This window comes from Ammospiza caudacuta, chromosome 3 (genome assembly GCF_027887145.1).
Source record: "Ammospiza caudacuta isolate bAmmCau1 chromosome 3, bAmmCau1.pri, whole genome shotgun sequence".
In the NCBI taxonomy this organism is placed as follows: Eukaryota; Metazoa; Chordata; class Aves; order Passeriformes; family Passerellidae; genus Ammospiza; species Ammospiza caudacuta.
In genome coordinates this window covers 114,930,111-114,952,857 of record NC_080595.1, presented here as the reverse complement: position 1 = coordinate 114,952,857, position 22,747 = coordinate 114,930,111, and the positions used below count along the sequence as shown (strand labels likewise).

The window sequence follows — 22,747 nt, the reverse complement described above, 5'->3', positions numbered from 1 at the left end:
GAGGGCTGCTCCATCCTTGACTGCTGGAGGTTTGAGGTGGCCTTCAGAGGTGACATTTCATATCCACGTGCCATGGGCTGGGACCTGTGGGACAAGGAGATGGAGAATCCCCTGCATGGAGATGGCTTGGGGTCATCACTAGTGGCTCAGTCAGCAGTGGGACAGCAAGGTGGGGTGTCTGAAACACAAAGGAAGGAGCAGAAAGTACCCCAATGCCCTGTTAAGGAGACAAAATAAACCCTGTGATCACTCAAGGTGTGTGGCAAAGGTTTGGGTCTGTGGTGGCTCCACATTCATGGAAAGAGATTGTCACCTCCACAAGTCCCTGAAACACCAACAGCCACCAACCTGGTTTTGGTGCTTGGGAACCCAGAGGGAACTGCAGAGTGGATTGTGGAGTCCTGGTCCATCTGCAGTGCTCAAACCCCACCATCCACATCCCCACAGCCTCAGCTTGTCACAAAACATCCTGTGAGCACTCACACCTTCTCCTCTGCTCCCTTTGCAGAGAGGGGGACTGGTGGCTGGCAAAGTCCCTCAGCACTGGGAGGAAAGGATACATCCCCAGCAACTTCGTGGCACAAGTGGACAGTTTGGAAGAGGAAAAGTAAGTGGGAAAGGTTTTGAGAGGCCGACACAGATCTCAATGAGCTCCAGGAGGAGCTTTACTGATGGCAGGAAGATGTCACTGCTGGGCTGGATGGCAGGAGGTCTTTCCTCGTCCCAAACAATGCTGCTGAAAAGCTCAGGACAAGTTTTTAATCATCATATTGGTGTGGAAAAGAGAGGATGAGGTTGTTTTGGGGGAAGTGGGCAAAGGTTCTTGTCCCATTGATTGCACCCACTGTGAAAAAAAAGGATTTAGGTGGGGACAACAGAAAGGTTATGGTGGCAGTGCCAAGGACCATCCTCTGGTCCCACTGGGCCAGTCCACCCACAAAAATGGCTGTAAATCTCTCACCTTCCAAAAAAATACCCATATATAAACTGGGAATTTCTGGATGGGGTGCACTGATCCAGGTCTTAGATCTGCCAGGGGCCACACCAACAATTGAACAAGAAAACTGAGTGCCAGCGCCCAGACCCACAGTGCTGTTTTTTAAATGACCCCAGATGCAGCCTCCCTGCAAGAAAAATCAAATGAAACACTGGAGTCCAAAGAGTTTATTTTGCTATAATACAAACAGAAGGAGAAATTTTTTTTCCATGAGTTCTCCTCCTCTAAGGCATTCAGCTCTAAATGATCAGTCCTGCCTGCAATCTCTTCTTGGAGGGACCCAACCATCACCGAGTTCAGCAAATATTCAGCAGGGCACAGAAATGTGGCTGAGACATAAAAGTTCTTTGTATGGAATACTGCACATCCCATCTACTCCCCACACTGTCTGGATTTCCAGGCTGTGAAACAAGCCCAAAGTGATCCAAATCTGGTGTTAATCTACCCAAATCAGTCTATTACTGCCACTTTCCAGCAGATAAAAAACTACTTGCTAATAAAAACAACCCTCAGTTTCACGGTGTAATGACTAATTAAAAAAAAATAATAACTAACTGGAAAGAATTCTATTTTTAAGAGTTTTTCCTTTTCAAGCCATGCTTTTGCCTTTTCTGTCTCCCAGGTGGTATTTTAGAACTCTGAGCAGAAAAGATGCTGAACGGCTGCTGTTGTCTTCTGGGAACAAAGTTGGCTCTTTCCTTGTCAGAGAGAGTGAAACCACCAAAGGTGAGATCTGTGGAACAAAGGTAATTCCTCATTGTTGCCCAGGCTTGGAAAAATCTTCAGCATGGCTGTAGGACCCATGCTCATGATCTACTCATTTGTGCAGTTCTGACTGTGGTAAGAGTGGCTCTTCCACCAGAGCTCATGGCAGAGACACAGAAACACAAATAAGCAGATTTTCTGAAATAGTTTAGGGGGTTTCTTTTCCTGTTCTTCCCAAGGAAATGTCTCTCTCTCTCTCTTTTTTATTTTTTTCTTTTTTTTCTTTTTATTTTTAAGATATTTCTACACACTCTAGAAGGAATATTTCTCCTGTTTGCAACAGAAAGTTGCACAGTTTGGAAAAAAAGTAATTTTCCTAGGGAAAACATGTTTTTCCTGATTGTCTGCAGCAAGGGAATTCATACAAAGCAGAACTTTTGGAAGGAGAGTGACTGGAGCAGGATAGATGGATTTCATCCACTTTCCTTCCATATAAACGTCTGATTTTTGAAGAAATTATTCAGTGAGGGTGGAAAAGCCAGAGAATGCTCCAACTCCTCTTGGACAGTGGATATGGTTATTAACCATAATAGAAAACCATGTAATTTCAATTTATTTGTTTCATGCTATTAATTCATAGAGTTTGGAAGTTAGTTTAGGTTTTCCCATGGGAATTCCTTATTGTTTCTTTCCTGCTTTTTTCTCCTTGCTTCCTCTGGGCCATCATGTGTGTTTACAGCACAGAGAGGTTCATGATGGTCCCATGGTTCTGCTCTGAACCAGATCCATGGATTAGGTCAGGAAAGTGTTTCTGTCTTGCTGTCATTTGGTTCCTTTCATTTCAAATGGATGCAGGAGTCTTTCCTTAACACATGGGAAAAGGTGCTTTATGTCTTCCCAATAGAATCAAGGAATTGTTTAGGTTGGAAAACCTCTAAGATCCACTCCATGAAAGCCCCATGTGAGTCCCAAATACTCAGATGTGTCTCTGCCCTGTGCCTTTTCTGATATTTAGCATAAAATATGGGTGTTATTCCTTCAAACACCTCATCCTCTGAATCATCCAGCTGCTGCCTGAGCACCCTGTGCTTTGGGCTGCCTGAATGACCACGTTTGATCCCTCTCAGCCACAGCTTCCTCCTCTCTAAAGAGAAAGGGAAAAGACAAAGCCAGGCACCTCCAAAGGTGCCATGAAGCTGAATTCCCTGATGTAAATCACCCCGTGGCCCACCAAGAAACATGCCATGAAATTAACCCTGCCCTTGCAGCCCCACTGATTTTTCCTGTTTTTCCATCCCCATGATGTGTGTTTTCATTCACTTGGCACATCACCAGCAAAATTTGACCACCAAGGACAAATTTTGGCCACTGTGCTGAGCTAAATCCCATTAATGACTTAAACTGGGAGGTGTTTGCCTCATACTGGGATGTCTCAGCCACAGTGGGATGGGTTCTGCACCTTGACAAGCAGCAGCACCTATTCCCAGCCCATCCTGAGCTGAATCTCATTTTCCTCATGGTTTGAGATGCAGAAACTCTGCAAATCTTCAGAGCCAACATTCCTCAGAGTCCCCAAAAGGCAAGTTCAGCATCCTGGGAAGATGGGGACAGTGTGGGAAGCAGTGAAATCATCAGCAGAGCACTGTCCTTGCCGAAGCTGCTGCAAATAAACAAAGTTCCCCTGAAGTACCAATCATTCCAAAAGCTGCAGGAGCACATTCCCCCAGCTGTGCTGAGCCACGGGCTCCTGGCTCCCAGCAGCATTCCTGCATCTCTGCTCCCAGCAGGAGGGACCTCACTGAGCTCAGCCTCTGCATCCAGCTCAGCCTCTGCCCTTCCCTTGGGAAGGATTTGAGGAGCAGCTGAGAGCTGTAGGAGCAGGAAAAGGGGTAAACACATGTCCCCAAGTGCCACATCTACGTGGCTTTTAAACTCTTACAGTGATGGGGGCTCCATCTCTGCCCTGGGCAGCTGTGCCAGGGCTGGCCAACTTTTTGATGAAGAAATCGTTCCATAAATTTTGTACTCTGGACTCTTACCAGCCCAGGTCTGTGCCAGGATGCAGAACAGGTGAATGTCCCTTGAGGCTGAGGAGCAAGAGCTCCTTTTGGCTATCTTGGATATCATCATAGGGAATTAGGAGTCAATTTTCTGCTGTCACTGGGAGCAGGGACCAGGTTGGATGGGGCTTGGAGCAACCTGGTTTAGTGGAAGGTGTCTCTGTGCATGGAACAAGATGGGTTTTGAGGACCCTTCCAACCGAAACCATTCTGTGATTCTGTGAAGGAAGAATTGAATCTTTCCCTTCTGTGCCTTCCTCTGCACAGCAGCTCCCAAGGGAACAGTATCTGGCCAAGGAGAAGGAAACCACGTTCCCTGCAGCAAATTAAACTGTGGCTGGGGCTGAGATGCAGTCATTAGCTTAATGACAGGGTAGGAATTAACACTGGCAGCTGAGAGATTGGCCCTGACTCTGTTTGAAAAATGTAGGAGAGTTTAAAGGGTTGGTTGGGCCTGAAAAGGAGAGTCTGTGGGAGAAGAGAATTTTGGGTGCAACCACTGGCAAGCAGGGCAGGTCTCCTTTCCCTGCTGACTCTCAGCCCCCAGACACCCCCTTGCAGAGGTGTTTGTCATAAATTCCTGGATTTCCTTCTGCAGAATCATTTGGCCTCAGTGCAGCTGCCTTCACACCACGTTTGGCTCCTTCCTTGAGCAGTCCTCACCCTGTAAAAATCCCACACAAACCCTAAGCTCTGTCCCAGGCACACCAAACACCCTCCTGGTCTTGTGCCACATGAGCCCAACTCTCCTGGGCTGCAGCCTGGGCTGGGCAGTATTTCAGTCTCTTTGAAATTAAAACAATGTCATCACTCTCAACAGCAATAATGGAAGTTAATAGTAGTTAATAATAATAGTAATAATAGAAATAATAGTAATAATGATAATGATAATAATAATAATAGTATTAATACTAATGGTGTTGTCATCAATGTCATATTATTCTTCACAGAATCACAGAATCATTTAGGTTAAAAAGATCTCTTAAGGTTATCAAGCCCAGCCTTTGGCCTTGATGTTTATTATCATTATTTTGGAATTTAGGGCCATGGAGGAGCCAGCAGAACCATTTCTTTGCCTTTCCCTCGAGGTTTTATTGCCCCACTGAAGTTGTTTCAGGGCTGTTTCTCAGTTGTTCAGCTGTAGGACTGATCAAATCAAAAGGGCTTGTCAACTTATCTTCTGCCTGACATTCATGGTGAAGGAAAGGGAACCAGAAGACTTTCCTCTGCTGAGGAGACCACCACATCAAATTTCAGGTTCTCTGGCTCTGCATTTAAACCACCAAGTTTTTCCATTAATTTTACATCACCAGGTCTGGTCTCTGCAGGAAGGGAGTACCCTCAAAATGATTGCTGGCACTTGGGAAAACTTCAGACTCTTCCAAACTCTGCTTGTAAAGATTTATGATCACTCCAACAGAGCAAATGTCCACAGAAGGGGACATTTTCTTGCTGCTTTTTATAAATGTAAATGGGTTTCAGGCACAGTGTAGGGAAAACTGCTGGGATGGAGAAACAGCAGCCAGTGAGGATTTTATGTTAATAAACTTTCTCCTCACATGCAGGATTAAGGTTTCAGACTTGCCGTTGCTTCTTTTTATGATCCTGCATGAACAGATCCCTTTTAAACATGCATAGCCTTGCCTTTCCATTTAAAAAAAACATCAAAAATGGGCAGTTTATCAGCCCAGGTGACATATTAGACTTAGAACAGCCCAGCAGGCCTGTAACAACTCACTCCAGAAATACAATCCAGACAAAGGGGGAAAAAACCCACTGCTAAGCTGCATTGAACCGCACTGACACAGGCTGGGAGTTCTGCTCTGCAGCAACATCTAGTGATGCTTTTGTGCACTGAAAACCATCCCTGGTTTAGATTCTCATGGAGGGAACAGCAGGTTGGAGGGGTGGATGGCTGAGCAGCTCCCTTGAAGCCCAAAAGGGACAAGATTCCAAATGGAAATCCCTAGATCTAGTCACAAGTTTGTGGCTGAACAAGACAATTCTCCTGAGCCCACCTCCTGTTCTCCCTTCCCAGCTGAACCACTGATCTTGGCACAAGGTTTAATAATGTTTAATCCAGAGGAAAATGGCAATGGCTTTAAATTGAAAGAGGGCAGGTTTAGATTGGATGTCAGGAAGAAATTCTTCACTGTGGGGGTGAAGCCCTGGCACAGGGTGCCCAGAGAAGCTGTGGCTGCCCCTGGATCCTTGGAAGTGTCCAAGGCCAGGCTGGATGGGGCTTGGAGCAACCTGGGATGGTGGGAGGTGTCCCTGCCCATGGCAGGGGATGGAAATGGATGAAATTGATGAAATTTAAGTTCCTTTCCAACCCAAACCATTCTGATTTCATGATGCTGAGGCTGGCAGAGCTCAGATGGGAACATGGAGCTGTGGAAAGACCATCCTGACCTGGGGAACATCTGCCTGCTCTGCCTGCAGAGGTGCTGCTGGTCCCCACAGGGCTTCCAGGGGGCTGTTGGCCACAGCACAGGCAGGTGTTACTCCAGGAAGCCTGGACTTGATCAGTTCAGCTTTGATGAACTTTTATCCTGTCCCCTTGCCTTGGAGAGAGAAAAGCTGTAAATTCTGGGGGGCTTGCCCTGGAAAGGCTCCAACCAGGGCTGGTTTGGAGTTGTTGATGGAAAGAGGAGGCAGCAGGTCCCTGGCTGGGGTGCAGTTTGTCCTCACAGCTCCTTCTGCCCCTTCTGCAGATGCCTATTCCCTGTCTGTGAGGGACAACAACTCTGCCCACGGGGACATCATCAAACACTACAGGATCCGCTCCCTGGATGGAGGGGGGTACTACATCTCCCCCAGGATGACTTTCTCCAGCCTGCCCGAGCTCATCCATCATTACAGCCGTGAGTTCTCTGCCTTCCCTCGTGGCTTTGTGTCCTGGAAGAAGGGACAGAGGGAGGAAAGGTTTGGGAGACACCACAGCTTCTCATGGGGCAGGTGTGATCCTACAACCAGAGCCCATGTCCTGGTCTCCATCTTAGGGAATTGCAAGAGTGAGCTCTGCCCCCAGCCCTAAAGTCAGGGAGTGTCTCCCATCAGGAAAGGAAAGAGGTGAACATTGCCAGGAAATGCAGGTGGATGCATGGGAAGCAGGGTTTGGGATAACTGGGCAGGATAATTTGCTCCTCTATGGCTCCCTTTGAGCTTTCCCCTTTGATTGTGGGGCCATTCTGGGTGCCTTGATCCCTGTGGCTGAAGCTTTTCATGAAATCATAGGATTATAAACATTGGAAAAGCCCTCTAAGACCACTGAATTCCCCCTGAAGTGCCAAGGCCACCCCTAACCCACATCCCCAAGTGTCACATCCAGACAGCCTTTAAACCCCTCCAGGGCTGGGGGCTCCACCACTTCCCTGTGTGGTTGTGGAGGTTTCCATGGGTTGATTCCTCCTGGATGGAGGAGGAGGAGGTTTTCTCTGCCATCCCACTGAACTCTCCTGTGCTTTGTGCTCCTGCAGAGAAAGGGGATGGGCTGTGCCAGCGCCTCACAGCTCCCTGCACATCCCTGGTTCCCCAGAGACCCTGGGCCCAGGACGAGTGGGAGATCCCTCGGGAGGCCCTGAAGCTGGTGAAGAAGCTGGGCAGTGGGCAGTTTGGGGAAGTGTGGATGGGTAAGTGGAATTCCTTCCATTCCAGGGGGAAAAAAAAAGACATAAAGAGAGGAGATGGAAAACCCTTTTTTTTCCCTAAGGCAAGACTATTCTGGGAGTGGGGATCCTGAAGGACAAACAAATATTTATGGGCACACACAGGATTCCTGGGAAGGACTGGACAGCTCATGTTTGCAAAGATCAGGGGTTGATCAAGGGTTTCACAGGGGATGGGTGTTGAACTCATTATTTACTCATCTCTTGGATTATGCCCTCATTCTTCTTGGGAATCCTGGGCACAACTGCAGTGACGCCAGTGATCCTAAGTCACTACACCCAGTAGGGTACCTGGGTGACATTTTCCCACTTTTTCTGCCTCCCTGTTCCACTTTTTAGCCCAGGTCTCCATCCCTGATGCCCTCCTGCCTACTGCTAATCAGCAGGAGAGGAAGTGGGGGGAGCTCAGCTTCCTTTGCCACTCTCTTTGTGGTTGCTGGTTGCCTTGGAAATGGAGATTGTGGACAGGACCAGGCTGAGCTCATGTGCTGACTGCTCAGTCCTGCCTTTTTTTGGATGGCATTTGGATGATTTGAGAGCCCAGCTGGTGAGAGGATTTCACCCAGAAAGAGTCTGGGAGGGCTGTGTGAGGATGGGCTCACTGCAGGGACCATCCCTGATGCAGCCTCATGGGTGACAGCTGTGACATGAGTGTCCCTTCTCCCCTCACACCTGCTGGCACTGGGATTTACCACGTGCTCCTTCATGAGGGATTCAATCTGTTCCTGTGCTTTTCTGCTCCATGAGTTCTCCTCATTACACAACCCCACATGAGCTTGCAGAGAGCCCAAAATTCCTCAAAACACCACCATCTCCCTGCAGGGAGCCCAAAATTCCTCAAAACACCACCATCTCCCTGCAGGCTACTACAAGAACAACATCAAGGTGGCTGTGAAGACCATGAAGGAGGGCAGCATGGACCCTGATGCCTTCCTGGCAGAGGCAAACCTGATGAAGAAGCTGCAGCACAACAAGCTGGTCCGGCTCTACGCCGTGGTCACCAAGCAGCCCATCTACATCGTGACAGAGTACATGGCCAATGGTAAAAACCCTCCTGGAGCTCTGTGCTGGGCTTCTCCAGAGCCGCTTTGGTGGTCTGGCCAGTGCTCCCATGCAGAATGAGGGTGGGCAGGAAGGGTTATACCAAATCTGCAAGAAAGTGACCCAGAATTTTGATTCTAATACAGAAAAAGACTTTCTGGGTGATGAAAAATCTTTGGTGATTCTTCATTTGAAGAGTGTTTGAAGTTCTCCTCCCCACTGTTCTCACTGGGGGTTTGTTTTTACTCCCTCCATGGTGAAATTGTCCTTTCTTTTGCCCCTCTTGTTTGGAACAGTTCAAACTATGAATGCCCAGAAGTTTGCAGCAGATCTGTGCAAAACAGAGGAGAATTTGGGCTGTTTGGGAGCTTTCCTAATGGAAGATACTCCAGTGGACACCCACTCTGGCTGCTCAGATTTCCCTTAGCGTGGAGGCAGATTTGTTGCATATATTCAGAGAAGCACCAGGAAAAACAAATTTATAAATTATCCAGAAGAGTGACAGCAGTCTCTCCTCTCCTGTGCTGCAGGGTGTTTGCTGGATTTTCTGAAGACAGAAGAAGGAAGCCAACTGAATCTCCCCAAACTCATTGATATCTCTGCTCAGGTCAGTGAACAGTGAGTGGGAAAAGGATCCAAGATTTCATAACTCAGTGAAATTCTTGCAAGCCTGCAGTCAGTCAGAGCAAAGATTTCCTGAAGAAGAACAGCTCCTCCTGGTGTGCTCTCTTAGGGATTCTTCTCATCCTTCTCAGTCCATGTGGCATATCAGTTCTGTCCTTAGGGCAGCACTCTGATAGCTTAGTGCAGGGCTGGAGATCTGGAATTTGGGGTTTTTTGGGAGGTGGTTGGTTGAATTTTTTTTGGTCTGATTTTATTTATTTTGCTTTTTTCCTCGCTGAGCAGGAAAAAAAAAGTTTCTTTTTCTTTTTACCAAAAAAGGAGAAAAAGCTCAACAAAGAGACTTCCAATGCAGGACCAGCAGTCCTACCCTTCTGAGGGTGAGGCTTAAAGGATGTTCTGATCCTCAGATCTGGGAATATTGCTCTTTAGGAAAACAAACTTTAAGCATCCCCAGGCTGCAAATCCTCATAGCTGTAGCTGCAGCTTAAAATTTTAGTCCAGAAGTGCCTCTAAACACAAATAGGGCAAAATTAGGGAAACCACATGAAGAATGAGAATGGTTAAATCACTGCACTTTGGTCCCGGACAGCTGTTGACAGAATTTGGCTCATCCAGGGCAGAGTCAGGCTAATTAGGAAATATTGGCCAAAAAAAAAAAATACCCTGAAGCATCCCGGAATATGGGATTTATCCATAAAATCACTCAGCTTCTCTTGTCAAAGTGGACTTGAGGAAACAATGTGCAAAGTTTGCTGGTTCCAGTCCTCATACAGAGTTGCTTTTTAATAAATTAACAACTGGAAAATCTTAATATTTGAGGGGATGGTTTATTATAGTGAAATACTTTAATTCTTGCTTTAACCAGAATGAAAAGATTTAAATGCTTTAAAGCAGTGCCACCTTCTGTCATTTCTATTTTGAATTTTCCATAAGGGTGCAGAGAAACCTCTTTCTGTTCCTTCATCTTCACTACTGATAAATTTTCCATCTCTGCAGCTTCATCACTGTTGTCTGTGAGATGTTATGGAGACAAATGCATGATCCCTGTTTAGGGTATTTGACTTAATTACTTCCCTTCTTCCCTCCTCTCCTGAAATCTCCACTTCCCTCCCTCCATCTTTCATTGTTTCATTCCCTCTCTTGAAAATTACAGCCTGTGGTTTGTATTAAATTCCTGAGGATAAAGAATTGATTAATTCCTTTAATCAATTAATTCTTTATTCCAATTAGTCCATATTACAGAGCCCTTGGGGTGAGTGGGAGAATTCCCCAGAAATTGGCAAGGTGCATTTCTGTGCAGGACCAGAGCAATCTCTGGGTGACTCAGAGCAAAGATTTTGGTCAATGTTACAGAATTATGGAATCATGGAATGGGTTGGGTTGGAAGGACTGAGAAATCATCTCATTCCAACGCCCTGCCATGGGCAGGGACATCTCCCACCATCCCAGGTTGCTCCAAGCCCTGCCCAGCCTGGCCTTGGGCACTTCTAGGGGTGGTGGGGCAGCCACAGCTTCTCTGGGCAAATTTCACCACCCAGCAGGACCAGGATAGTTGAACACAGACCAAGCTCCCACACCGCAATCATGCAAAACCCACAGAAGTCACCCTCAGCATGGGGCAGGAAGGATTTTACCCATCCCTGAGGCATTGGCATCAACTGGAAGAACAACTTTCAATCCTTCCCTCTCCCAGCCCAGCACCACCTCCCCAGGTCAGGGGCTCTGACATCCCCTGGGTGTCTCTGGGAGGAACAGCAGGAGGAAAGGGCAGTCTGCTGAGCTGTTTTGCAATCTGCTTATCTGTGGTGTTGGGGTGACATCACAGCCCAGCAGGAGCCCAACCCTCTTGAGCACAATTTTTGATCCAATGACATCCGTGTGAGTTAAAATTAGAACACTCTGGGCTGATACACTCAATCCTGTGGTCAGTCTTGAGGGTAAATGCTTGAAAACACTCTGGGCTGGAACAGGCTGAGCACCAGGTCCTATCTCATTAACATCAGGACAGGAAATTACATCAATTCTTCCATTTTCCACTGCAGAAATCAGCCCTTGCACTAGAGGGGTGTTGACACAGGTTAGAAATGCAGCATTGGAAAGTATGTGTGAGTATCCTGTTTGAAACCACATGTGAGTGCAGAGGCTCATGTGAATCTGCATGGAGTGGAAAATTGCTCTGCCCTCACCCACAGACACTTTAAAACTTTAATGGTTTGCTACCCCTTGCTGGCAGGGGCTGCACACGTCCACTCACCTTCCCAATAAATGCCAATCCAAATCTGAGACTCAACCTGGCAACCTCTGTCTTCTATCAATCTCCCTTTTCAACCCCCAGCACTCATCAATGAAATGTTGGTGCTGTCATTGATAGAGGCTCATCACACACCAGTTGCCTCATTTAGATTTTAAGAATAAATTCTTCCCCGTGAGGCTGGTGAGGCCCTGGCACAGGGTGCCCAGAGAAGCTGTGGCTGCTCCTGGATCCTTGGAAGTGTCCAAGGCCAGGTTGGGTGGGGTTTGGAGCAACCTGAGATAGTGGAAGTTGTCCCTGCCCATAGCAGGAGGTTGGAATGAGAGGATCTTTAAGGTCCTAAGGTCCCTTCCAACCATTCCATAATTCTATGAATTGCTAGTTTGATTTTTTTTGTGGGTTTTCTTTTCCTTTTTTTAATTCACATATTGAATGGAATGTTTATGATTAAAATGCCCTCTGGAGAGGAGAGACTTGTGGCAGAAACTGGGAATCCAGTGATGTGGTTTCAGCTCTTGCTGCAGACACGACTCAGGGCAAAACAGAGAGTGGTGCTTCTGTTCTGCTTCAATTGGCTGCTCAGGATGGTAAAGCTGAATATCTGCACCTGTATGAGTGCAATATCTATTTATTTACCTGTCTGCTGATCCACCTGTCCATCCATCCATCCATCCATCCATCCATCCATCCATCCATCCATCAGCAACGTAGGCACATCCATGCTCACGGAGAGACAACAGCAACCCCGTAAAAATGCTGTGCTTTGCAAAAGTGGGTAAAAACCACCCAAGATGCCATGGGGAGGTGATGATGAAGGTGTGCTCTTCCTCCCCTCCCAGGTGGCAGAGGGCATGGCCTACATTGAGCGCATGAACTTCATCCACCGGGACCTGAGGGCCGCCAACATCCTCGTGTCGGAGACGCTCTGCTGCAAAATCGCCGATTTCGGCCTGGCCAGGCTCATCGAGAACGAGTACCTGGCACAGGAAGGTGGGTGTCCTTCCCAGCACTGCCCTTATCTCCCACCCTCCTGCTGAAGGGGTCTCTGGTGTCGAGATGACCCCAAGGTGTTGGAAAGTCTCTCTTTCCCAGCCCCAAGAAAGAAGAAGGCAGAATTCCTTAGCTCTGGTTCTCAAGGTTATTTATTTGCTCTTCTCTAATACATTCTTTCTCTGACCTGCTGAGATCTGTCCAGCAGGTTGGTTCATGGCACACCTGACCACCTTGGGGCAGTGTTATCTTTTTATACTAAAAACTACATGTGCAATATTTACAATTACTTCCCAATACCTATCACCTATGTTAGACAGTGAGCTTCTACTCTAAACCAATCCAAAAGTGCCAACATCGCAGCAGAAGATGGAGGCCAAGAAGAAGAAGAAAAACGGGACACACCCAGATTCCTCCATCTTACCTCCTGAACCCCCCTTCTAAAAACCCCAAAGATCTATTTTTCACCCCATGACTAACTATTGTTCAACTTAAACTCTTGTTGACTTGTAATTCATCATATAAGGTGGTAATTGTTTTTTTCATGGATCAAGATCAAAGGCACAGGGGTCCAAGGTCTCTAAGCCCCTTGGCAGGGTCTTGAGTCCTCCAGGGCAGCCAGAGGGATTTCCTGGATTCTGACAAATACCTATCACCTATGTTAGACAGTTCATCTCTACTCTAAACCAATCCAACAGTGCGACCATCACAGCAGAAGATGGACGCTAGGAAGAAGAAGGAGAAAGATAGGACACACCCAGATTTCTCCATCTTGCCTCCTGAACCCCCATTCTAAAAACCCCAAAATTCTACATTTTCACTCTGATAAAAACACTATCACTCTACTCAAACCGTTGTGGCTTGTAACTCCTCGCACAGAGTTGGTAATTACTTCCATGGGTTAAAGTCAAAGGCACAGGTGTCTTTGACTCCGTGCCAAGGTCTCCGAGCCCCCTGCCAGGGTCTTGAGTCCTCCAGGGCAGCCAGAGGAATGTCCTGGATTCTGGCATCCTATCCCCAGGAATGCCAGGATACCAGGCTGGCATCAGGCAGAGGGCAGGAGAAACAGAAACACCCAAACGTCCAGTTCTGGGAGAGGCAGCAAGGCTTGGGGGCTATAAAACCAACTGAAAACTGCAGGGGGAAATGGAAAACAACTCTTTTGGTTCTGTTTGGGGGATTCCTGCTGCCCTTCCAGAGGAGAAATTTCACCTCTGCTGATGAAAGCTGCTGCCCATGGCCAGGTTTTTGCAGGGATTCAGTTCAGAGGGAAGGAAATAACAGAGCTGGAGCCACAAATCTGGATCCGGCAGCAGCTTCCAGGTGTGCCAGGCAAAACAAGCCCTGACCACATCAGGTCCCTTCCACAGCAGAGGGACCACAGAGAAAACAATAAATCAGGGAATCTTTTAGTTTGGAAAAGTCTTCTGAGATCATCCCTGAACTGAGCTCTGACTCTGAGGTCAGGCATGAGATCAAATCATTCAGATTGCAAAGGGACTCCACAGAGCATCAGGGAAAGCAGCAAAGTCACTGAAATAAATCAATTCAGTCAGGCATAAGTGGCACTTACCAGAGGATTTTCAAATTTTGGAAGTCTGTCCACTTCTAGAGTTGGGATGAGATAAAACTCCCCTTAAAATATATCCAGAGGAAAGGAAATTTAACAGCTTTTGTGGGCTTTTTTAATAAGACAAGAAACATTTCTTTGAATTTCCTGTCCCCAAGATACTTTTTGATACAAGTCATATCCATTTCAACATGCAGAACTGTTTCAGAGTAGTAAAAGATCCCAAATGTAATTTGGAAACTGCCATGAAGGGAAATTATGACTTTGCTGCAAATTTTTAAGGCAGTTTTATCCTTAAGAGAAGCTTTGATGAAATCAATATAATTCTGTTAATAACCAAAGGAGCTGCTTTCCCAGCAGAAAGCAGCTCCCATCAGCATTTTTCCAGCTACCTTGGCTCTGGAATAACACCTCTCCTCTACCTGCTTTGAACAATTCTCACTTCATATATTGCATTTCCCAGCCTTGTCACTCAGAGTGTGATGTGCAACAACTGAGGTGCTTATTTCACACCCTGTAGTTGGATTTCCACTCCTGGGAGGATGTGTATAAATAAAAATGTGGTTTCCTCTGCAGTGTAACATGATCAGTTCCCACTTATCAAGGTGGTTTTGCTGTTGGTTGTTGGGTTTTTTGGGTTGTTTTTTTTAGCTAAACTGAAATTGCAACCTTTTGGTCATTGCTGTCCACAGTGCATTAAGCAAGAACTTGGTGGACAAAATAAAAAGGTGTTAATTTTGGTTTTAGTAAAGCTATGCAGCTTTAAGGACTGAGGAATTTATAGTTGCTGCTATATTTATGCACTTTTGCTAAAACAACCCCTTCTAATAAGTGATTTCACAGAATCACAGAGTACCAGGTTGGAAAGAGACCTCAAGGATGATCTGGTACAATTTTTCTTGGCGAAAGCCAAAAAAATTTTATACAGAATAAAATCTTGCTGTTGTTGTCCCATAATAAATCTGCCAAATTGGTTTTGAATATTCCATACAGCTCTGGGATGGAGCAGATACAGAGAAGGATGTGCAGATAATTAAAATGCTGGAGCCTCTCTCTTAGGAAGAACCACAGAATGATAATCAAGAGTCCAAAGGAACCAGGGATTGGTTTGGGGGAATTCTTATCCCTGTGACAGGTGAGGGAGATGCTCTGACTCCAGGAATTATTTCCCTTTGTTTCCTTTGGGACAGGTGCCAAATTTCCCATCAAATGGACAGCTCCAGAGGCCATTAACTATGGAGTTTTCACCATTAAATCTGACGTGTGGTCATTCGGGATCCTCCTGACAGAGATCATCACCTTCGGCAGGATCCCCTATCCAGGTACAGATCCCTTTTCTGGATACAGGATCCCTTATCCAGGTACAGGATTATTTATCCAGGTATAGGATCCCTTTTCTGGGTACAGGATCCCTTATTAGGTACAGGATCCCTTATATAGGTACAAGATTATTTATCCAGGTACATTATCCCTTATACTGGTACAGGATTCCTTATCTAGGTACAGGATTATTTATTCAGGTACAGGACCCCTTATCCAAGTACAGGATCCTTTATCCAGATATAGGATCCCTTATCCAGGTGTATTATCCCTTATCCAGGTACAGGATTCCCCTATCAGGGTACAGGATCCCTTATCTAGGTACAGAATTATTTATCCAGATACAGGACCCCTTATCCAGGTATAGGGTCCCTTTTCAGGGTACAGGATACTTTATCCAGGTATAGGACCCCTTATCATGGTACAGAACCCCTTATCTATGTACAGAATTATTTATCCAGGTACAGAATCCCTTATCAGGTACAGAATCCCTTATCCAGGTACAGGATCCCTTATTCAGGTATGGGATCCCTTATCCAGATACAGGATTCCTTATCCAGGTATAGGATTCCTTATCAGGGTACAGGATCCCTTATCCAAGTACGGGATCCTGTATCTAGGTATAGGATTTTTATCCAGGTACAGGATCCCTTATCTGGGTACAGGATCCCTTATCAGGTACAGGATTCCTTGTCCAGTTACAGGGTGCTGGGAATGCAGGATGAGTGTCCAGGCACTTCCAAGCACCCCGTGCTGCTCTGGGCCTGGAGGACTCACTGAGGTGTGCCCAGAGACACCCAGCTGTCTGTCAGAACCACAGAATTGTATATGTTGCCAAAGGCCTCTAAATTGAATTAACCCAGCACTGCCAAGGCCACCCCTGCCCCATGTCCCCAGGTGCCACATTTACACGTCTGGTAAATCCCTCCAGGGATGGGGACTCCATCACTGCCCTGGGCAGCTGTGTCAGGGCTGGACAGCCTTTCCATGAAGAAATTGTTTTTAATACCCAGTCAAAAAGTCTCTTGGTATAACTTGAGGCCATTTCTTCTTGTTATCTGAGAGAAGAGCCAACCCCCCTGGCTGTCCCCTCCTGTCAGGAGTTGTGCAGAGCCACAAGATCCCTCCTGAGCCTCCTTTTCTCCAGGCTGAGCCCCTTTCCCAGCTCCCTCAGCCCCTCCTGGTGCTCCAGACCCTTCTCCAGCTCCATTCCATTCTATGGACACGCTCCAGCTCCTCAATGTCCCTCTTGTCACAAGAGCTCCTTCAAGCTGGCTTTCCTTCCCTCAGTTATCCCTGTGCAAAGCCAAACTCAGAGAGGGGAATCAGGGAGGGGACAGAGGCATGGAGAGCAAGCACAACCCTGAGGAAAAGTTTCCAGAATTCAGGAATTCCAGATTCAGGAACCACCTCAGCCCCTCCATCCCTACCTGGGTGTGACCTTCGGGCAGCACTGACCTTCCCCCCTATCCCGGGTGCTGAATAACTCCTGCTGGGCTGTGTTTCCCCCCATAGGAATGACCAACCCCGAGGTGATCCGCAACCTGGAGCGGGGTTACCGCATGCCCTGCCCGGAGTCGTGTCCCGGGGAGCTCTACAGCATCATCCTCAAGTGCTGGCGCAGCAACCCCGAGGAGCGCCCCACCTTCGAGTACCTGCAGTCGGTGCTCGAGGATTTCTACACCTCCACAGAGAAGCAGTACGAGCCCGAGCCTCAGCAATGAGCCACAGCCCCGCCAGCCCCTGGGGACAGCGCTGCACGACAGCCACCACCCACTGGTGGCTCGGTGGCTCGGTGGCTCAGCTTTCCCTTCCTCCCATCCGCGCATGGAGATGGGGAATGAGGAGAGACACAAGGGAGGAGGATGCTGCCGGCTCTGTGGCTGTCGCAAAGACTGAAGAGGTGGCTCTGAGAGGTGGCACAGGGCTGTGTGCACCTGGCAGGCATCACCTCTGGCAGGAAGGACAGAAAACTCCTTTGTGACCCACCTGGGTAGAGAAAAGCCCCTCAGCCCCACAGCTGCAGCTCTGGGAAGAGGGGTCCGTGGCCACGATGGTGTTGTGGGGGTGAAGAATCACTGTCCCACCCTGCTGGTGATGCTGCACCCCCTCCATGCCATGGGCAGGGCTGCAAGTGTGTCCTGTCTGCACCTCCTTGGTCCAGGTGATGCCCCCTCTCTGCCTCAAATCAGTAATAAAAAACTGGATACGAGGATTTTCCACTTCTTTATTGATGTGTCAGGGTGGTGGTGTGGGGGTGAAGAATCCCTGTCCCACCCTGCTGGTGATGCTGCACCCCCTCCATGCCACAGGCAGGGCTGACAGCATGTCCTGTCCGCACCTCTTTGGGCCGAGTGATGCCCCTCTCTGCCTCAAATCAGTAATAAAAAACTGGATACGAGGGTTTCCCATTTCTTTATTGAGGTGTCAGGGTGGTGGTTTGGGGGTGAAGAATCACTGCCACGCTCTACTGGTGATGCTGCACCCCCTCTGTGCCGCGGGTGTCCTGTCCGCGCCTTCTTGGGCCCCACCTGCTGGGTGATGCCCCTCTCTGTCTCAAATTAGTAATAAAAAACTGGATACGAGGATTTCTTTATTGAGGTGTCAGTGTGTGAGCGAGCCCCTGGAGGAGGAGGGAGAGGCCGAGGGACTCCCTGGGCAGAGCGAGATGATGATGCTAGGGTGGTACCCAGGGAGGGAAGGCGAGGATGCCCGAGGAGAGATGTTCGTGGTGTGGCCACGAGATGTCCCTCCTTCCCAGCCAATCTGGGCGGCTCTTGGGAAGTAAAAACTCATCTGAAAAAAAAAAACTATTTCAGAAATAAAACCCTTCCTCGCTTGGCTGAGCCTTTGCTGCACAGGCTCCCGGTGCAAGGGCACGGCAGGTGCCACTCCACACCCAGCCCAGGAGGGTTCAAATGCAATTTGCCTGGTTTATGGTGAATCTCCAACCCGGGGGAATGCCCAAAAGAGGCTTCAGGCTGGGCTCCAGTCAGGAGTTTCACTGGGCTGAGGAGTGGAGGGCAAAGAAAAGGGCACAGGTGGCACATGGGAGGAGTGTGAGGAGCACAGGAGTGAGCTCCAGGCTGGAGCACGGGGGAACGCTCCAGAACCATCTCCCCAGGGAGTTTCATCTGCTGTTCTCTCCTCCATGAAGTAGATTTTGAGTCCAGCTCTAGAGGGTGCATTTCACAGTGGAAAAGGGAAGATATGAGAAAGAAACAGCAGAGATGGAAAGGGAAATCTCCGGTAGAACTTAAAATATTCAAATGGGGTTTGTAAGAAAGATAGGGACAGACATTTACCAGGATCTGTTGTGATGGAACAAGAGGTGATGTTTTCAAAACTAAAACAGGGTGGATTTAGACCAGATATAAGGAAGATTTTAGAATGAGGGTGGGGAGGCCCTGGCACAGGGTGCCCAGAGAAGCTGTGGCTGCCCCTGGATCCCTGGAATTGTCCAAGGCCAGGTTGGATGGGGCTTGGAGCAGCCTGGGATAGTGCAAGGTTTCTCTGGCCATGGCAGGGGGCTTAGAATGAGATGATCCTTAAAATCCCTTCCAACCTAAACCATTCTATGATTCTATGTCATGAGTGTCAGAAAAAGCACCCAACCAAGCCCAAGCCATGACACAGAATTATTGTTCATGCCACTGTTGCACAAGAGCCTGGGAGAAAAAGGAGCTGTCCCCCTGAGGGGGAAAGGAGGCTTTAATAACAATAAATTATCTCCCAGACTGAGAAAGAAGGGAACAGGCTGAAATGACCCAGTCTCAGAAATTTTAGGTCTAGTGCATAAACCCTAAGGTGTCTGGGATTTTTCCATAGGGATGATGGATGGAGGTCTATGGGAGACCTGCATCCTTCTAGGACCACACTGGAGCTGGGTGGAAAACCTTGGGTAGAAAAGATCTCCATCCTCCCAAGCTGAACCCTGTGAACTCAAGGCTGGTAAGTCCTAAAAACAATTTAAGATTAATCAGGGACAGTCCAGTTCCTTTGTGGTTCCCAAGGGACAAGTCACACGTGCTATAATTACACAAATCCCTTTTTAAACCACGGCGGGGGGAAAGCCATTTATTCAGTAACTTCATTGGAGTTGAAGGAGAAGTCTTTCCCCTTGTTTGAACTCCAGCTTGGTCTCTACCAGATACCAGGAACTCCATGCAGAACCAGCAGATTCCTGTTAATGAGATGATAGTCAGGAAATAAATACAGATGAAAGCTGTTTGACTCCTTGGCTGTTAATATTTTATTGAAGTGAATGCTGTGGATGATTTGTGCTGGAGCAAAGCAGGAAGAAGGGCTGCAGGGTGTCTGCTGAGCACTTGTACATTGCATTATCGCCCAAGGCCAAAGTGTCAAGTGTTGTGGCTCAAATTAGAAAGGAAATGGATATTTTTATGGCCAATTGCAGCACGTGGCCAAGCCCAGGGTGAACATAACAAGAGGCTGTGGGCTGAGCTTCCTCTGCACTGGACACCACAGTCCTTTTTGTTCCTGCTGAACAATCATGTTGAATTTGTTCCCTGGGGCAGATCTGGCTCCATGAAGCCACTGGAAACCCTTCCCTTGCTTTGGGGAGCAGACTGGGGCTGTGCCACCAAGCTGAGCCTCTCCAGGGGATGGAGGGAGAGTGTGAGCTCTGTGAGCAGCCATGGTTTTACAAAACATCCATAATTTTACAAAACACCCACCAAAACCACTGGGAAATGGGTCCTGCAGCTCCTCCACCACTGCTGGGCAGAAAAGGACCTGCCCTCCTGAGCATGGACATCAGGGGGTGCAGCCACAATCCCAGGTGAGGAGTGGGGTGCAGCATCTGTGACCTCCAGCCCAGGATGTCCCCAATGCCATCAGAAAGCTCTGGAAAAACCCTTTTGTCCCCATACCAACCTGGTGCCTCTTTACATGTGTGAGCTCCAGCCAGAGGCTCACAGGGGAGTCTTGGAGCAGGAGAAAGGTGATAAAAGTGATCCAGGCTCTCAAATTCAACCTGCCCAAGAAGAAATTGTTGGGCTGTGCAAAGGTATTTCACAATATACCTGTGAAATATATTGTGAAATACCTTTTCACAGACAGAGCATGAACCCCTGAATGGCCCAGACAAGGATTAAAAATGTTATCAAGTTATGTATATCCTGCATGATATCCAAGATCATCCTTGTATTTCTTCCCTAGGTGCCACTGGAATGGTATCTCCAATTCTCACATTGAAAGATTCAGGCCTCCACTGTTGGTCTTTGCTTTCCTGTGCAGTCTTGGTCCTGTCACTGCATCCCCATCTTCTGTCTGAAATTTCATCTCTGTGAGTAATGTCTGGTCTTGAGCTGAGTTCCTTGTCATTAACACCCTGTTTACAAGTGGTTTGAGGGTTTGGAGAGAAGGTTTTTGTGGTATTTCTCAGTTCTTCACCTTGCAGATGTAGAAATAGCTCTGGCTGCAATGCAAAACCTTCCCAGAGCAATGGCTGTGCCCTGTGACACCTTGGCAAAGTGGGGAGAGCATCTGGAAACTCAAAGCCAGGGCCAGCAGGGGAGATTGGCATGGAAAAATCAGCAGGTGCTGAGGGGAGAGAGGAGGGAGAGCAAAGGGAAACCAGTGAGAGGGCAGGGCTGTGGGGAGCTGCAGCACTGGGTGGTTTTGCTGCTGTCTGTCTGTCTGGTAAGGTGTGAGCTCCAGCTTTCCTCAGAACCCGAGCACTCCCAGCAGTGTGGATTTTCTCATGTCTAATGAAAGATTCAGCACAGCAAACACTCCATCTGCAGCTGGACCCTGGAGCTGTGAGATGGGCTTGGTCAGCTGGGGTAAAACAAGAGCAAAGCAGCACCAAAGTCATGTCACAGAGCCATGGAATCACAGAATGCTTTGGGATAGAGGGAACCTTTAAGTTAATCTTGATCCAACCCCCTGCCATGGGCAGGGACATCTCCCACCATCCCAGGTTGCTCCAAGCCCTGTCCAGCCTGGCCTTGGACACTTCCAGGGATTCAGGGGCAGCCACAGCTTCTTCACAGACAGGACTTTCTTCCTAATTCCTAATTGCAATCTATCCTCCTTCTGCTTAGAGCCGTTGTCCCACCTCCTGGGAAATGGGATTTTATCTCAATGCCTTCCCATGCTGGGCTCTTGTTTGGAGCAGGACAGCACTGGCTGCTCACCCACAGCTCACTGCCACATTCCAGGGGCTCAGGATCTCTCCCAAGAGGATAAAGGGATGATCCAAGTGTCTTCACTTGCTCTGTGCAGGGCAGGCTGCCTGGAGCTTGCCTTGCTGGCCCTGCAAATGGAGGCTGCCAGGGAAGGGAGGTGGTGAGGAGCCCTCACCTTGCTCTGTTTTACCTCCACCCACACACAGCGGGGTAAATATTCCCTGGCAAATACTGCAGAGCAAACAAGGGCATCAGTGCCCTGCCAGGCTGGGCTCTGGGCTCTGGGCTGCTCCACCAAAGGGAACAAGGATCACTTTTTCCACTAGGGCCCCCTCCCTGGCCAGGCTGCTCAGTAGCCAAGGGAGAATTCACCCAGCTTGCTTCTCTGAGGAGTCATGGTTCAGAGCATCCCCAAGGGTGGTGACACTCCAGGCTGGCTCTGAAAAGCATCTGTGGCCATCCCTGAGCACCCCTGACCAAGGAGAAGCTGGGTCTGTGTGCCACAGCCAGACTGGCAGAGAGCACAGATGTGTCCTGGTGGGAAGCAGAGACAGAATATGCAAAAATCAGCCCAAGGAAAGTCCTCTCCATCCCCACTGGCTGTTCAGGGCAGCATTCCACTTCTATCAGCAGCCAGGAAAACCCTCCAGGGATAACAGGGCTCAAGGGAAGCATTTTCCTTGGTCACTCCATGGCTGCCCCAAAGAGGTTTGTGTTGGGTTGCTGGGGCTGTTTCTGGAGGATTTCTCATCCTTCAGGGGGCTGAGCCAGGTGTTACAGCACCATCCCTGGCTTGGAAATCTCTAAATCACTGATTTCCTTGTTCTGCTCTCCCAGGGCTCATGCTGCACCTTCCCCATGACGTTTTGGTTTGCCCACCACTGCAGACAGGCTGTGACCTGCCATGGGTTCTCCTTTCCTAGGCTGCTTCCAGACCTCCTTTCTGCAGGGTTTCCTCCTCCCTCCATCTGTCCAAGGTCACTCCCAACTAAAATTAGCAGTTTATCCAGTGTTGGAGAGAAGGGAAGGCCAGCTGCTCTGGCCTGCTCACCGTCCTGGGAGCTGGCAACTGGGGATCCAGCTCTGGCTCCCCTTGGAGGTGAGGATGGAGAGATCCAGCTCTGGCTCCCCTTGGAGCTGAGGATGGAGAGATCCAGCTCTGGCTCCCCTTGGAGCTGAGGATGGAGAGATCCAGCTCTGACTCCCCATGGAGTTGAGGATGGCCTTGCCATCCTCATGGTCACCAAAAAAAGGTTTGTAGCCAGTTTGTCCTCTTGCCTTAAACCTGAGCTACAGGTCTCTGCCAGCAAAGCAGGAGGAAGGAACATCTCCCTGGAGCCACCAATCCTCTAAATGCCAGATGTCACCC

General features: G+C 48.4%; 1 protein-coding gene across 1 annotated transcript in view; it reads left to right on the top strand.

Moving 5' to 3' along the window:
• Positions 1 to 17,385, top strand: part of BLK (BLK proto-oncogene, Src family tyrosine kinase) — a 35,628-nt gene extending 18,243 nt beyond the window's left edge. Inside the window, exons 5-13 of the mRNA XM_058800712.1 lie at positions 509 to 607; positions 1,620 to 1,723; positions 6,477 to 6,626; positions 7,242 to 7,394; positions 8,293 to 8,472; positions 9,002 to 9,078; positions 12,186 to 12,336; positions 15,097 to 15,228; positions 16,742 to 17,385. Coding sequence (XP_058656695.1) covers positions 509 to 607; positions 1,620 to 1,723; positions 6,477 to 6,626; positions 7,242 to 7,394; positions 8,293 to 8,472; positions 9,002 to 9,078; positions 12,186 to 12,336; positions 15,097 to 15,228; positions 16,742 to 16,950 — 1,255 coding nt within the window. The 3' untranslated portion in view covers positions 16,951 to 17,385. The remainder of the gene's footprint in view (positions 1 to 508; positions 608 to 1,619; positions 1,724 to 6,476; positions 6,627 to 7,241; positions 7,395 to 8,292; positions 8,473 to 9,001; positions 9,079 to 12,185; positions 12,337 to 15,096; positions 15,229 to 16,741) is intronic.
• The last annotated feature ends 5,362 nt before the right edge of the window (positions 17,386 to 22,747 follow it).